At 41.1% G+C, this 13,762-nt stretch overlaps 1 protein-coding gene across 7 annotated transcripts in view; it reads left to right on the top strand.

The window, feature by feature from the left end:
• The window catches only part of ORC5 (origin recognition complex subunit 5), a 126,508-nt gene that overhangs the window by 64,036 nt on the left and 48,710 nt on the right, over positions 1–13,762 (top strand). For 3 of the 7 annotated variants that reach the window (XM_046670640.1, XM_046670644.1, XM_046670645.1), the window contains 2 exons: positions 6,210–6,322; positions 13,522–13,603. In XM_046670640.1, coding sequence (XP_046526596.1) covers positions 6,210–6,322; positions 13,522–13,603 — 195 coding nt within the window. Of the gene's footprint in view, positions 1–6,209; positions 6,323–7,310; positions 8,061–13,521; positions 13,604–13,762 lie in introns of those variants that run through there. The other 4 variants (XR_006889912.1, XM_046670643.1, XM_046670646.1 and 1 more) reach the window with 2 other exon arrangements.

The raw sequence follows: 13,762 nt of genomic DNA, 5'->3' as shown, positions 1-13,762 counted from the left end.
ATGTAATAATGAGTTTTAAGTAAATTAATAGGCTATTAGAAATCTCATTAAATTTGAAATTGGAAAATAGTGCTAATAGGTAGTAATAATATAAATAATATCTCATTACTGAATACTATGTCCTAGGCACTGTGCTGAATATTTCACAGATGACCTCATTTATTATGCACATCACTATTTCACACATTTTTAACAGCTAACTTAATTTTAACCATTTTTTTCATTTAACTTATAAACTAGGTAAATGGGAACTCAACTTTTGTAAAAATGTTGAATAATTTGACTTTTTTAATGTTTTCATTAACTTTACTCACATGTGCTTATAAAATGTTGTAAGAAACACATTTTACTAGCTTATGAAATCATTTTCTCCTTGAGTCAATTTTACTCTTCCTTCTGTCATCGTTGGATGAGAGATAAATACAACAGAAATAATTTCAGTTAGAAAATACCAAGATCTGTGCCAGGTGTAGGGTACTCTGGGTTCTTTGACTTTATTTATATCACCTCGATTCCCCTTCCTATCATTTCCTTATCCTCCTCACATTTCCAGTTAAAATGTGGAGAACTCTTATGGGATTGAAATGGGTTTAATTTAATCACCTATTTGACCTTTTCATTTTGATCCCTGTTAATTCAAAATTAGTCAAGGAAACAAGGTCTTTCACTTTTCATCTACCAGTACCTATTTTAAAACTGAAACTAAAAATAGAAGTTAAAGGCAATGATTAAAAATATTCTTTTTGCATCTTTTTTGTAATATGTACCAGTTTTGATTTTTGTGAATACTATTGTAGTATTTGAGGGTAAACTCTAGGAAAGGAAGGAGCGTACCTTTTGTAATTTTATGGAATGGGGGATGCCCACTACATATGCCAAAATGGTTGATCCATAGAAGGTAGGCAATAAGTATTTGTCTAATGAATTAACAAATGTTATATTCAGTAGGTCATAAAATAGAGTTACTACTCATTTTTAGCTTGCTTTGAGAGGAGATATATGATTAGTTTCTGGTAAAAGTCTAGATGTTACTTACTTCATATGGACAGTAGTGGGGCCCTTTGATACCTGAAATGAAATCTCGTTTCTGGAGTATGGCATAAGAAACTGAGAAAGTAATAAAACAGAAGTACTTCTATTGGTGAAGTCAGTGAATCTAGCGCAAGTTTTAAAACTTACGGTGGTATACAGAAGCATTTAATTCTGTACTGCATATTGAAAGAAGCTTTCATCTGTTCACTTCACTGACTGTCTGATGGTCCGTTCTTAGAGTAATCATAGAATGTGCCTCAAGTTTGGTTCTTTTCTCATGTCCACTCTAATAAAGGCTTTCGAAGGTATAAATGGAAATTTGTTGACAAACAGTAAAGTTGCCTTCTAGGGATTTTTATCCCTGCAGAAAACCTATGTCTAGTGACTGAATTTCCATATAGGTAGCAAGCGTTGCCAGCCCTAGTGGTCTAGTGGTTAAGATTTGTGCTATCACCGCTGTGGCCTGGGGTCATTTCCCAGTCAGGGAACCGCACCACTCATCTGTCAGTTGTCATACTGTGGCCACTGTGTGTTGCTGTGATGGTGAAAGCTGTTCCACCAATATTTCAAATACCAGCAGGGTCACCCACGTTGGAGGGATTTCAGCAGAGTTTCCAGACTAAGCAAAGTAGGAAGAAGGACCTGACCACCCACTTGCAAAAAAAAGTGTCCATCCTTTGGAATAGCAGCACAGCATTGTCTGATACAGCACCGAAAGGGTGAGAGGAGGGCGCAGAAAGGTTGGACAGGGTGGCATGGCACTAACAACAAAGCAAGTGTTACCAATTCATTAATTTTGGCTGTTTTTTATACCTTTCCTACCACCTATAATCCTTTGTATAATTATTTGAATAAAGGACTTGATTTCCCTTCAGAGTCTGTGTTCTTCAGACTGAATCAAACACACCATTGTCACATCTAGACCATCTCTAGTTTGCAGGTACTAAAAACAAGTTTAAAATTTTCGTGTTGCTGTTTGGAAAGTTGAAGTGAGCGGCAGCTCGGTGGGACGAGGGGCAGCACTGGAGAGGTGGCTGGCACACCTGGAGAGGCAGGATTCTAGAGCAGTGGCTTGCGTGGGCAACTGGGGTTCAGCAGCTGGCCCTTAGCTTTTAAGATTTTTTTTGTAGGTTTTTGGTTTTGTAGGTTTTCCTGGAGGTAATCAATATCTCAGGGATATGGTTAGAATTAATGATACCAGTCAAATCTCAAGAGACAAATGTTTAAGCCAGAATGCCAGTTTATTGATAAATATTGTTAAGCAGAGTAAATGTTGAAAAATTATTAGGCAGATAGGACATTTGAGTTTGCTGATCAGCTCAATCAACTCAAAATTAAAAGTTTGATTTCTGAAATTGGAATAAATTTATGCCTGTTAACAAAATATGTATAATTTATTGAGCAATTGCCCTTTGCCAGGCATTGAAATAGGACCTTGACTTATGCTTATTTTTAGTTATCTCATAAATACTTAGAACATACCTGCATGGTTGATGTATTATTATTTTGATTTTTGGTTTTGAAAATTGAGGCTCAGATTGTTGATGTGACTAATCTGAATTCCATTGCTAGTAAGTGGCAGAAGGTAGGTCTTCCTGACTTTGCATGTTCTTTCTCCTAAACTGCCTTCTCTCTTCTGAAATCAGAAGATTAAGCATGGAAACAGAATGGGGTCGGGGTGGGAGCGGGAAGGAGATAATAGGATGATCTTAATACCTTGAGTGACAGCTGGACAACTCTGCATCTATGGTGAGCACATACTTGTAGCACGTACCAGATTTCCAAGTTAATGGCCAGGGAGCCCTTAGTCTTGTTGCTGGAAGCACACTGCTGGGTCTCTTCTCTTGAACATTCTCTTTTGTACCCATCATCCCCATTCTTTTAACACATTCTTTTTTCAGGCAAGAGTATAATACAACTTATTAGATATTAGCTCTCTTAGCTGTGATCGCAGTATAATCATGCATTTCAGAAGTTTTGGAGTTGAGATTAGGAGACCTAATGCCTAGTCAAGTCACGACCATCCAGTCATTATCTTTTTGGGAAAGTCACTGAACATCTCATTTTCCACATTGGTTAAATTAATCATCTGAATGCAGGAGTTGGCAAGCTTTTTCAAAGGGCCACATAGTAAATATTTTAGGCTTTGCAGGACCAGAGGCACAATGGAGGATATTATACAGGTACTTGTATGAGCAAGAGAGAAAACTCCTGTCTCACTCAACCGTGTATGCCTGGCGTGGGTCACGCTATTTTGTGGGCTTGTTTTGTGCTCAGTTGCCGTCAGCTGAAGACATTCATGGGAGAAAGAAGGAAGGGCCCTAGCAGGCAGGACAGACAGGGTGACCACTGTGGTCAGTTTCACTCTTCATCAGAGTGACATTCAGGTTCCTGTGCCCTCTTCTCTCCCAGAGAACCCAGCCGTCTCAACAAATTTCAAAGGATTGCAGTGTACAGACCACATCCTGTGATTCCCCCCCCACCAAAGGAAACAAAACAAAAAATACTAGAAAAACTCCATGAGTGGGGAATTAAAGAAGAATTCTGAAATAGCTTGGGGGCCAAAGAAGAAATCAAAATGGAAATTAGAACTAAATTACAGTGTATAACTACTTCCAAGGTAGTAGAGTAAAACAACAGAATGAAACAATATTATAATTCAGTTCAATGAAAGGCAAGAGAGGAATGAGAAAGACACAGAGATGAAGGACAAATGGAAAGCTTGCCATAATGGTAAAAATAAAATTTTAGACAAGCAAGTGGAGTATATAGTCCAGTGAAAGGTAAAGGTTGTCAGACTGGCTACAAAGAGAAAATCCCACTATGTGTTGTTTACTTGAGAATTGTCTGAAGTTAGGAAAATACAGCACTTGGAAGTAAAAGGATGAAAAGTAACCTGGGAAAAAAGATGAGCACCTAAAGGAATGCTGATATAGTTATATTAGTATTAGAAAAAATACTCCGTATGGCAAAGGCATTACTGAAGAAAAGGACCAGTAGATAATAATGAAAAGGTTTAATTTGCCAGGGAAACATGGTAATTTTAAGAGTATGCACTTAATAACATAGCCTCAAAAATATAAAGCAAAAACTAACAGTTATAAGAAGGAAAGGACAAACTCTGTATCATAATGGGACAATTTTAATACCTCTCTCAGTTTTGATAGATTTAGTAGATGAAAAATGGTGTATGTAAGATTTCAACAACACAAATAAGTTTGATCTAATAGACATCAATAGAACAGAGTGTACAACAGGTGCAAAGTACATACTCTTTTCAACATACACGGAACGTCTATAAAAAATGTTGCAAGGTCTAACCCAATTTGTGATACTGAATTAGAAATTAAAGTCTTAGCCTTTTGAATGCAGAGCTTCTTATGTGATATATTAATACAAAACATTTTCCTAATTGAAAAAATCTTCATATTTGCTAAATATAGAATTTTCTGTGTATAACACACTGTGGTATCTACAATCTGTTCATTTTTTAATTTGTTAATAAAGTAGTGACAGCTGGCTGAGCACTACATAACAGTTCTCTTGTTAAAATTGTCACAGGAGGGCCAGCCCTGTGGCCAAGTGGTTAAGTTCGTGCTCCACTTCGGTGGCCCAGGCTTTCGCTGGTTCAGATCCTGGGCGCAGACCTAGCACCACTTATCAAGCCGTGCTGAGGCGGTGTCCCACGTAGGAGAACCAGAAGGACCTACAACGAGAATATACAACTATATCCTGGGGGGCTTTGGGGAGAAGAAGAAGAGAAAAAAAAAAGATCGGCAACAGTTGTTAGCTCAGGTGCCAATCTTGAAAAAACAAATTGTAAAAGGAAACCTAGTGGAGTCTGTGTAGTGTAATAGGCTGAGTGTGGACTCCAGGCTTGAATTCTTGCTAAGTCACTTACCAGTTCTGGGATCTGGGGAAAGTTACTTAAGATCTTTAAGACTCATCTATAAAATGAATGTAAGAATGGGGCTGGCCCCGTGGCCGAGTGGTTAAGTTCGCACGCTCCGCTGTAGGCGGCCCAGTGTTTCGTTAGTTCGAATCCTGGGCGCGGACATGGCACTGCTCATCAAACCACGCTGAGGCAGCGTCCCACATGCCACAACTAGAAGGACCCACAACGAAGAATACACAACTATGTACCGGGGGGCTTTGGGGAGAAAAAGGAAAAAATAAAATCTAGAAAAAAAAAAAATGAATGTAAGAATGTCCACCTTGTAGGGTCATGAGAAATAAATGAGATACTCTGTATAGAGTACTTGGTACCAAGCAAATCACTTCTGCTCTTATTGTCTTTATTACTCAAAGAATGTTTCCTGAGCATCTGCAAAGTATTAGTCTCATGTGAGCATCTTTAATTCCTAAGACATGATTAGGTATTATGGATATTGTAACTCATCCCTTATTTTGCCACAGAGCAGTTACAGATCACCAAGTCTCCAAATCTTTCCTTCTCGCCCTTGCTGGCCTTTTCTTGTTGGCCTGCAGGAATGAGAATAAGAAATTGGGCTAAGAGGGATGGGCCGCTCAAAGCATTTCAGCTCTTGGATCAGCTTGCCTTCTTGGTTTTCAGAGCACTTAGTACTTTCGTTGGCCCTTATGAACGTGAAGTTATTTTGTATTTTAATTTTGACTTGTCACAGTACACTTTTGCTTTTGCCAATAATAATCCTTCTGGGGTTTTCCTGACTCCCTAATTGGTGGTCTGTTCTAAAGCAACATTCAGCCCAGGTCTGAAGGATGGATCTTTTATCCTTTGTCTGACCAGCTACCCAACTCTGAAAGCGACTCACCTTCTCATTTCAACTGCTTGATTCTCAAGAGAATGTAGTTTTGATATTCGGAGGTATTTAGGTAGAAACTCCATAAAATTCTTATGTAGAGAAGGAATTTGCTTTACTTGTAGTTTTTAATGGTTAGCAGTCATGTGTGAGTCATTAATGAAACAAAGCTGTCTCTAGTGGAATCCTTAAAGACGAGTGTTAGTTTGATTAACTAGGACTTCAAGCAAATATGCACATTTGTGTATTCAAATTTAAAAGTAGTCATTCTCCGCAGATATTCTTGTGAATTCAGTTATATATTTTTATCAAAGGAACTATAAAGTCTTTCAGAAACAAGGGCATGATGTAATCTCCTTAAAACGTTTTCTCATAACAATGCTTTCTTGTTTTTAGATTACCTCTCTAGTGACCCTTCAGCTATTAACCCTGGTTGGCCATGACGATCAGCTTGATGGACCAAAATACAAATGCACAGTGTCCCTAGACTTCATCAGAGCTATTGCTAGGTAAGCATAGAATAATCGCCAATTTAAAATGTCTTGAATTATGTAGATGACATACTAAATATAAAGATTAATGTTCTTCCTGATGTAATGTCATTAGTCGTTTCAGCAAGAAAAGATCATTTAAGTGCCACAAGTGAATAAGTTTCACTGTAGAATGAACCCTCTCATCAAATTTACAAATGACATAAAATTGGGAGAATTAACTAATGTGTTAGATGACAAAAATCAAGATTCTCAAAGACCTTAGCAGGCTGGAATAATGGTCTCATAGTAGCAAGGTAGGATTTAACGGACTGTTGACTACAAAAAATTCATATGTACTAAAAGAAGATGGGAGAGACCTGGCTTAAGTCCTGAATATTTTGGCTGACTACAAGATTTTAAAAATCCTGGTGTCTCTTTCAAGGGGTGTCATAGGTCTACTCTGTGTTGCCATAGGCAAGTCAAATCTGGTGTGCTGTGCTGTGCTTGCAGTTTTAAGAGGGGTATTGACCAAGGGGTACATGCTGAGGGGGCAGTACAATGAAGAACCCTGTCACATCCCTGACCGAGGGAAGAGGTGTGAGAGAGTAGCCTTAGGAAGGAGGTGGTAACTGTGTCAAGTATTTCAGGGTCCATCGTGTGCAAAATGGATGAAACTAATGCTGAGCAATTCTAGAGCGTTGGAAGTTCTAGGGAAGAAAGTGTGTCTGTCCAAATAAGAGCTGCCTAAAAATGTGACAGGTTTCCTCACAAAGAGGTGTGCTGACAGTTACCCAGAATGCTCCAGCCATTTAGGTGAATAGGTGACCTCATCTCATGGTGGCAGCTGGATCGCAGTCTGTCCGGACTTGTAGGAGTAGAAGTGTGTGTAGACCGGTCGGAGGAGCAAGATAATCCGTGAGGTAGTGCCTCCCAAACCTTTTTGAATATGAAGAGTCCATTTTAATAGCCTTTTAAAATTAATTATGCAGATATTTACATATATTTCAAAATTAATAATACACAGGCATGAAACGTTATTCAGACTGAAGACAGTGCTTGACATGGATTTGCAGGTCTCCTCTCATAAATGTTTCAGCTTCTTGAAGTTCTGAAGTCCACAGCTTGGCAGCCTCTGCCTTGAGGTCTCTTCTGAATTAAAAGTTCTCTAATATTATGATGCAAGTATTTGAGACATTTTGATGGCGTGTGGACTCTAAAACCTGAGATGAGAGTTTCAAAATGTGTTGTTATGATAAAATTGCACAAACTTTTACATAGAAGAAATTGAGCAGAAACTTTTTTTGAATGTAATCAGTATGACCATGAAGCAATAACTTTCTTTTTCTAAACAATAATATTAAAAACTCTGTGCTAAGAGCCTGTGTCAAAGGCGTACCTTTGGAGTGAAGCATGTTTATTTTAGGGATGTTGTCATTACTCAGAATGTGTGGGGTTGTGCCCCAACATAATCATGGTCAAGACAGAGGTTTGTGAGTGCCTGGTATGATGAATTCAGTGAACCAAACTGAATTGGGTGTTACTTAATCTGCAGCATCAGTGATGTTGTTAAGCACACCCAGAGAAATGCCCTTCCACTTCCCGCCTCAGGAGGGGGCAGGAGTTGTAGAGCTGGTTTTGCCATAGGACTTGAGCACTCCAGCGTGTGCTTTGTTCCTTTTTTTTCTCTACGCCTCCTTGCTTTCCATGCACGGTGTCCAGAGAATGACTGCCTCCTTCTTCCCCCATCGCCCTCTTCCGCTCTCATCCCTGTGGTGGTTTGTCCTTTTCTGCTGATTTCCCTCCCGTTCTTTCCCTGCCTCCCGTCTCCTTCTCTCTTTCCTAATGTTCTTCCTTGTTCCTTAGTGGAAGCCTGATTCTTCCCTGGGGATACTTCCCTGGGGATACTACTTCCCCTGGAGTTGTCTCTAGTGGTAGCTACTTATTTTCTCAAACCCCAATCCCTCGGAGTTAAGCACTCTTTCAGTGCCATCCTCTCTTCTTGTTGCCACTTCCAGATTGCTGCTGCCCCCAGCTGCTTGTAAAAATGTGGGCTTCTTTGGGGCTTGTGCAGTCTGACTCTATTTCCCTATTCTCCTTATGATTGATTATCTTCTACTAGCCTCCCAGCCATTCCACCTCCTGCGTTGAAGAATAGAGCATGTGGTTCACAGGCTTCTTTTCAGCCTAGATTCTTAATGAAACCACAGATCGGAACATCTCTCCTGTACTCACTCTGTTCAGCATTCAGTCTTTCACAGAACAAGATTGAAACCATCAGTTGAGAACTCCTTCAGCTCCCTGCATGGTACCCATCTTCTTTCTTTCCTTTTTCAGTAGGGTGGGATCCCTCTTCCTGTTTAATTGCATCTCCTCCGTTTCCCCAGAACCTTTTTTAGTCCTTAGGCTGTTTGTCCTCTCAATGACACCCAGCACTGTTGGCTGCTCTTTGTTTCTTAAAACTCCTTCTCTTAGAGCCCATGAGACCAGAAACCCAGTCTTCTGGTTTTCGTCTTTATTCTTTGGCTGATTTTTCTAAGGCTCGTTTGCCAGCTTATCCTCTCTACCTGACCTTTACATGTAGCTGGTCCTTGAGGCTTGGCTCTTTTCTCTTTTCATATTATACTTTTTTCCTAGGCAATTTTAGCTGTACCCATGTCTTCAACAACCATCTACATATTAATGACTCCCCAATTTTTTTTATTATTTTTTTTTGCTGAGGAATATTTGCCCTGAGCTAACATCCATTGTCAATCCTCTTCTTTTTTTTTTTTTTTGCTTGAGGAAGATGAGCCTTGAGCTAACATCCTTGCCAGTCTTCCTCTATTTTGTATGTGGGACACCTCCACAGCATGGCTAGTGAGTGGAGTAGGTCCACACCCAGGATCTGAACCCGTGAACCCAGGCTGCTGAAGTGGAGCACACGGAAGTTTAACCACTCGGCCGTGGGGCCAGGCCCTCCCCAGTTTTTAAAGGCTGGACCCTTATTCTGAGTTTCTTGACCTTTATTGGATGTTTCCCAGCTACCTCACTTCATTTCCAAAACTGAACTCAGGAGTTCTAAGCTCTGCTCCTGTTTGCCAGCAAGGAAGGGAGGACCCAGCTTCCCTCCAGTGTTCCCTCTCAGCAGTCAGCACTGCAGGCCGCCGTGTAGCCCAGGCCTGAAGCCTGGGAGTCATTCCTGACGTGTCTCTCCCACACTCCCAGTGTACAAGCATCAGTCCTGTTGAACCCACCAAGGTCCTCCTGTGCATTGCGGACTCATCCATTTCTGTCGTTTGTACCATTGCCCCTCTAGACCAAGCTCCAGCATCTCTTCGCTAGCAGCCTCCTGAGTGGTCTTCTCTCTGCTCTTATGCCCTTTGGATTTGTTGTCCACACCACAGCCAGAACGATTGTCTACAAGTTTAATGTCACCCTCCTACTTAAGTCTTCAGTAGTTTCCCCTAACTCTTGGGGTAAAAACCCAGAATCTTGAAAATAGCCTACGAGGCCCCCTTGGGCAGGGCCCTGCCTGTGCCCGGCCCCATCTGGCACACGTCTTCTCCCTGGGGTTTGCGCTTACCGCTCTGGCTTCTTTCAGTTCTTCACATTCACCACCCTGCTTCCCCCCTTTGCCTGTGCGGCACTCTCCAGCTCCTCCTCTCCTTTATCCAGCTAACTGCAGCGTCACCTTTAGATTTCAGTTTAAATGTGTGTCCCTGAAGAAGCCTTCTCAGATACACCGTCACCACCGCCAGCCCTCCACACATACACAGTGTTACAGGTCGCATTGTCTTGTCGTGATTCGTATCATAGTTTTAATTAATTCATCTTTCCTTCTACAGTGTAAGACCATGAAGCACAAAGCACAGACTGTGTTGGTGTCAATCACTCTCTTACCTCAAACCCAGCACAATGCTTTAAACCTGGTATATGCTGAACATATAAATATTGTGTGTTTTCCTGCAGTGGTTAGCAGTAAAACTTCAGATGAAAGGGAACCATTGTGGGCTTGTCTTTTGGGGCAGCAAGATAACGGCAGCTAAGGAGACACACACTCATTCCAAATCGAGGCTTGGTAGGGAGAGGAGACCCCAAGGATGGTTACCCCCGAAGAAGTAGGTAGGCTGAATTCCAGACCTGTGGCAGGGAATGAGCAGTTAGATCACAGGACACACGTAAATGTCCAAAATAGGGGAATGGGTCCATGATTTATTGTACATTTTTATGAAAAACTCTATAGTTATTAAAAATCATACTTTGAAGGAAAACAGCATGGGGAAGTACTCTTGTTATGAGTTTAAGGGATAAAGCAGTTATATATAAAGTTGTATATACAAGAAAAGTGGGAAAACCTAAGGGAAGGGAGTAATGGTCAAAATTGTCAATTGCTTCCAAGAAATCAAGCCGAGTCCATCCGATCTAATGATAAAGCAGTCATTTGTAACTTTATCAGGAAAGCTTTCAGGGATGTAGTGGGGGTAGAAGTCAGATTATAGTGCATCTAAGTCGTAGTTCAGAAAGTTGATGCAGCGAACAGAATGCTTTCCATTCATTTATTCATTGAACGTTTACTGTGTTGTCCATTATAATCACTGTGCGAGGCTTTGGGGATGTGGCAACAAGTGTAACAGACCCGTAACCTATCCTTATGAGCCCATATTCCAGAATTTTATTGCCATGAAAAAAGAGAGGATTCTTACCTACTAAAGGGATTGTGGGGTTATGAGAGGGTCATTATTTTTAAAGATTTGAGCATATTTAAATGCTGATGGCAAGAACTGATACAGAAGGAGAGCTGATGATACAAAAGAGAGAGAGATTAATTTAAAGCACAAAGTCCTTGAAATGGTAGGTAAGCATGGGATTTAGAAACATGAGTTGAAAGAAATAGCCCTGGATGAGAGAAGGGGAATCCTTTTGCATTATAACGAGAGGACAGGGTGGATTCAGGCAGAGCTGAGTTTGGAGGTTTGGTGGCAAGAAGTTAAGGAAGTTCTGATTTGATGTCTTCTGTTTTACCTGTGAAGGAGGAGCCAAAATTGAGACTAAGGACAGAGGTAGTAGCTGTTTGAGAGGAATGTGGATATTTGAAATAGCTGCCATGGGGAGTGGAAGGAAGTGCTGACAAAGAAAGCAGCTTGCTGGGAATGTTGCGGGCCCACTTGAGGTTCCTGACCTTGAATTTACAGTGGCACCGATCTGTGAAACTTGTGATCTTCTCCAGCAGCATTCCATATGCTAGGTACTGGGACAGCAAAGGGATATAATTGAAATCACATAGGATTGGGGTTTTGCCAGGTGAATTCAGTGGATGCTAACAAGTGAGCGCATAAAGTGACGGACCGTGGAGGCTAAGCTAGGAAGCGAAGGAAGGAAGTAAAGCCATTAGAGAGCTAATAGTTCAGTGCCCGGCACATAGTGCTCAGTATGTGTTTGGAGATCAGGAGAATGTGAAGGGATCTGTGGGCTGGTTGTCTGAAGGTGTTCCAGATAGCTTAAAGGAAGAGATGGGGATCAGAGGGAAGAATGTCTGAATTTATGTTTTTAGAGGTAGAACATTTCTGAGTGTGATCATAAGAGTAGAAAAGGCCGTTGGAGGTGAGAAAGACAAGTGTGCAGTGAGGTCACAAAGGCTGGAGACAGGTCTTCGGATGGAGAGGAAGACTGACTGGGTGCTGCGTTATTGAGTGAGTGAGCGATGGGGACAGAGGGATAAGGGTGGGAAGGGGTTGTTCCGAGTCTCAGAGGAGCAGAACTGTGTGCACAAGGACACCAACCCCCCCGACAGGACTGCCTGGGGTACGGAAGGGACTCTGACCTCATGGGAAAGAGCTGAAGAGTCCTTCAAGGAGAGCCACCTCTCAGTTCAGCCCAGAAGAGAGAAAGCCACTCCTGGAAGAGGTAGAGGACGTGCAGAACTTGACTGACCAAGGAGCCGTGGAAAGGTTTGGCCACACACGCAGTAGGAGGCTGGTTCCAGAGCGGGAGCGGAATGTGGAGAGGACACTTGACTGACCAAGGAGCCGTGGATGGTTTGGCCACAGACGCAGCAGGAGGCTGGTTCCAGAGCGGGAGCGGAATGTGGAGAGGACACTTGACTGACCAAGGAGCCGTGGAAGGTTTGGCCACAGACGCAGCAGGAGGCTGGTTCCAGAGCGGGAGCCGGAATGTGGAGAGGACACTTGACGGGTGACCAGACGCTTATGGAATGCTGTTCCTGGATGTTTCCAGGTTTGTGTCTTCCGCAGTCAGTGGGCAGACCCTACAGGGTGACTTAAGACTGCAACTTAAAGTACAGCTGCAGGTTGTCAGAAGCAAACTGAGAAAGAGCTCAAACTGCCTAGAAAAGGAAAAGGAAATAAAATGGCATCCCGTGAGAAAGAAGTGCTTCAGTGTAGTAAAAGAGTCAACAAAGTGGAATAAAAGGATAAGGGCAAAATTAAACCCTGAGATATATGCCATGTGATTGACTTCTGTTAAAGCATTCTGAATTCTGACTGAGGAAGTACTCCTAGGCACATGGCTACCGCACTGTTTGTGTTTATCCTATTTCTTTATAGATGTTTACTTCAGAAAATAATTCATTTGGGTTCTCTGTGAGAGACAATCTCTTGTAGTATTTAAAAACTATCCAAAATCTTAAAATTGTATTTATGTGAATCTAATATGTATCTGAAGCTGTGAAAAGCCAGAGAAAGTGCATGCAAAGTACACAACTATCTCTGTAAGTTAAAGCTTTCTTTAAAGTGGACTGTTTGTCTCCAAGTCCTGGAAGGCACATCTTTGGAATGTGTGACATAATTTTTGATGTTGCCTTTGTGTTTATTGTATCAAATTCTGCCCTGTTTTAGAATAATATACGTGGGGATTCATTGGCAAGTTACCTGTTTATACTGAGGGATGGACGGATGAGAGAGAAAGATGGTCGTACATCTTGGGCAGTAAAAGTTAAAGGAATGATCTTACATATTCAGTTCCCGATTAATTTAGTATTTTAAAAAAGTCCAGAAATCTTAACTGTATGATTCAGTTAAGTACTTCCCAGTGGCAAAGCAGAGAAATGGAATATAGTCAAGCTTTTATAAATGAATGCATTTAAATTGGTTGGTGTTTTTAAGTCAGTCCATTCATTCTAGTAAAAAGAATTTTATTGCACAAGCTCTGCTATAGTTCCATAAACAGATTACTGAACAAAATAGGAGCCCTACCACTGAGAAATCATAGTATTTCCGTTTGTTTGTGTTCTCATCTAGTGTCAGTCCATTATACGTACTCTGCTCCTTACTCATCACAATACAGTTGCAATTCTCTGTGCTCCTTTCTCCTCTTAATGTTGTAAGTATGTCTTCATGTTGATCATTTTGGATGGGTATGTAATATTCTATCAAATAATGCCTTCCAATCCCATAGTGTTGGAATTTAAATTGTTTCAGTCTTAGCTTCTTCTCAACTTTTTTTCACCCAATGCCAGAAACAAACAAACAAAAATACCAG

The sequence above is a fragment of the Equus quagga genome, chromosome 8 (assembly GCF_021613505.1).
Source record: "Equus quagga isolate Etosha38 chromosome 8, UCLA_HA_Equagga_1.0, whole genome shotgun sequence".
Classification (NCBI taxonomy): Eukaryota; Metazoa; Chordata; class Mammalia; order Perissodactyla; family Equidae; genus Equus; species Equus quagga.
This window is presented reverse-complemented; position numbering and strand designations above follow the sequence as displayed.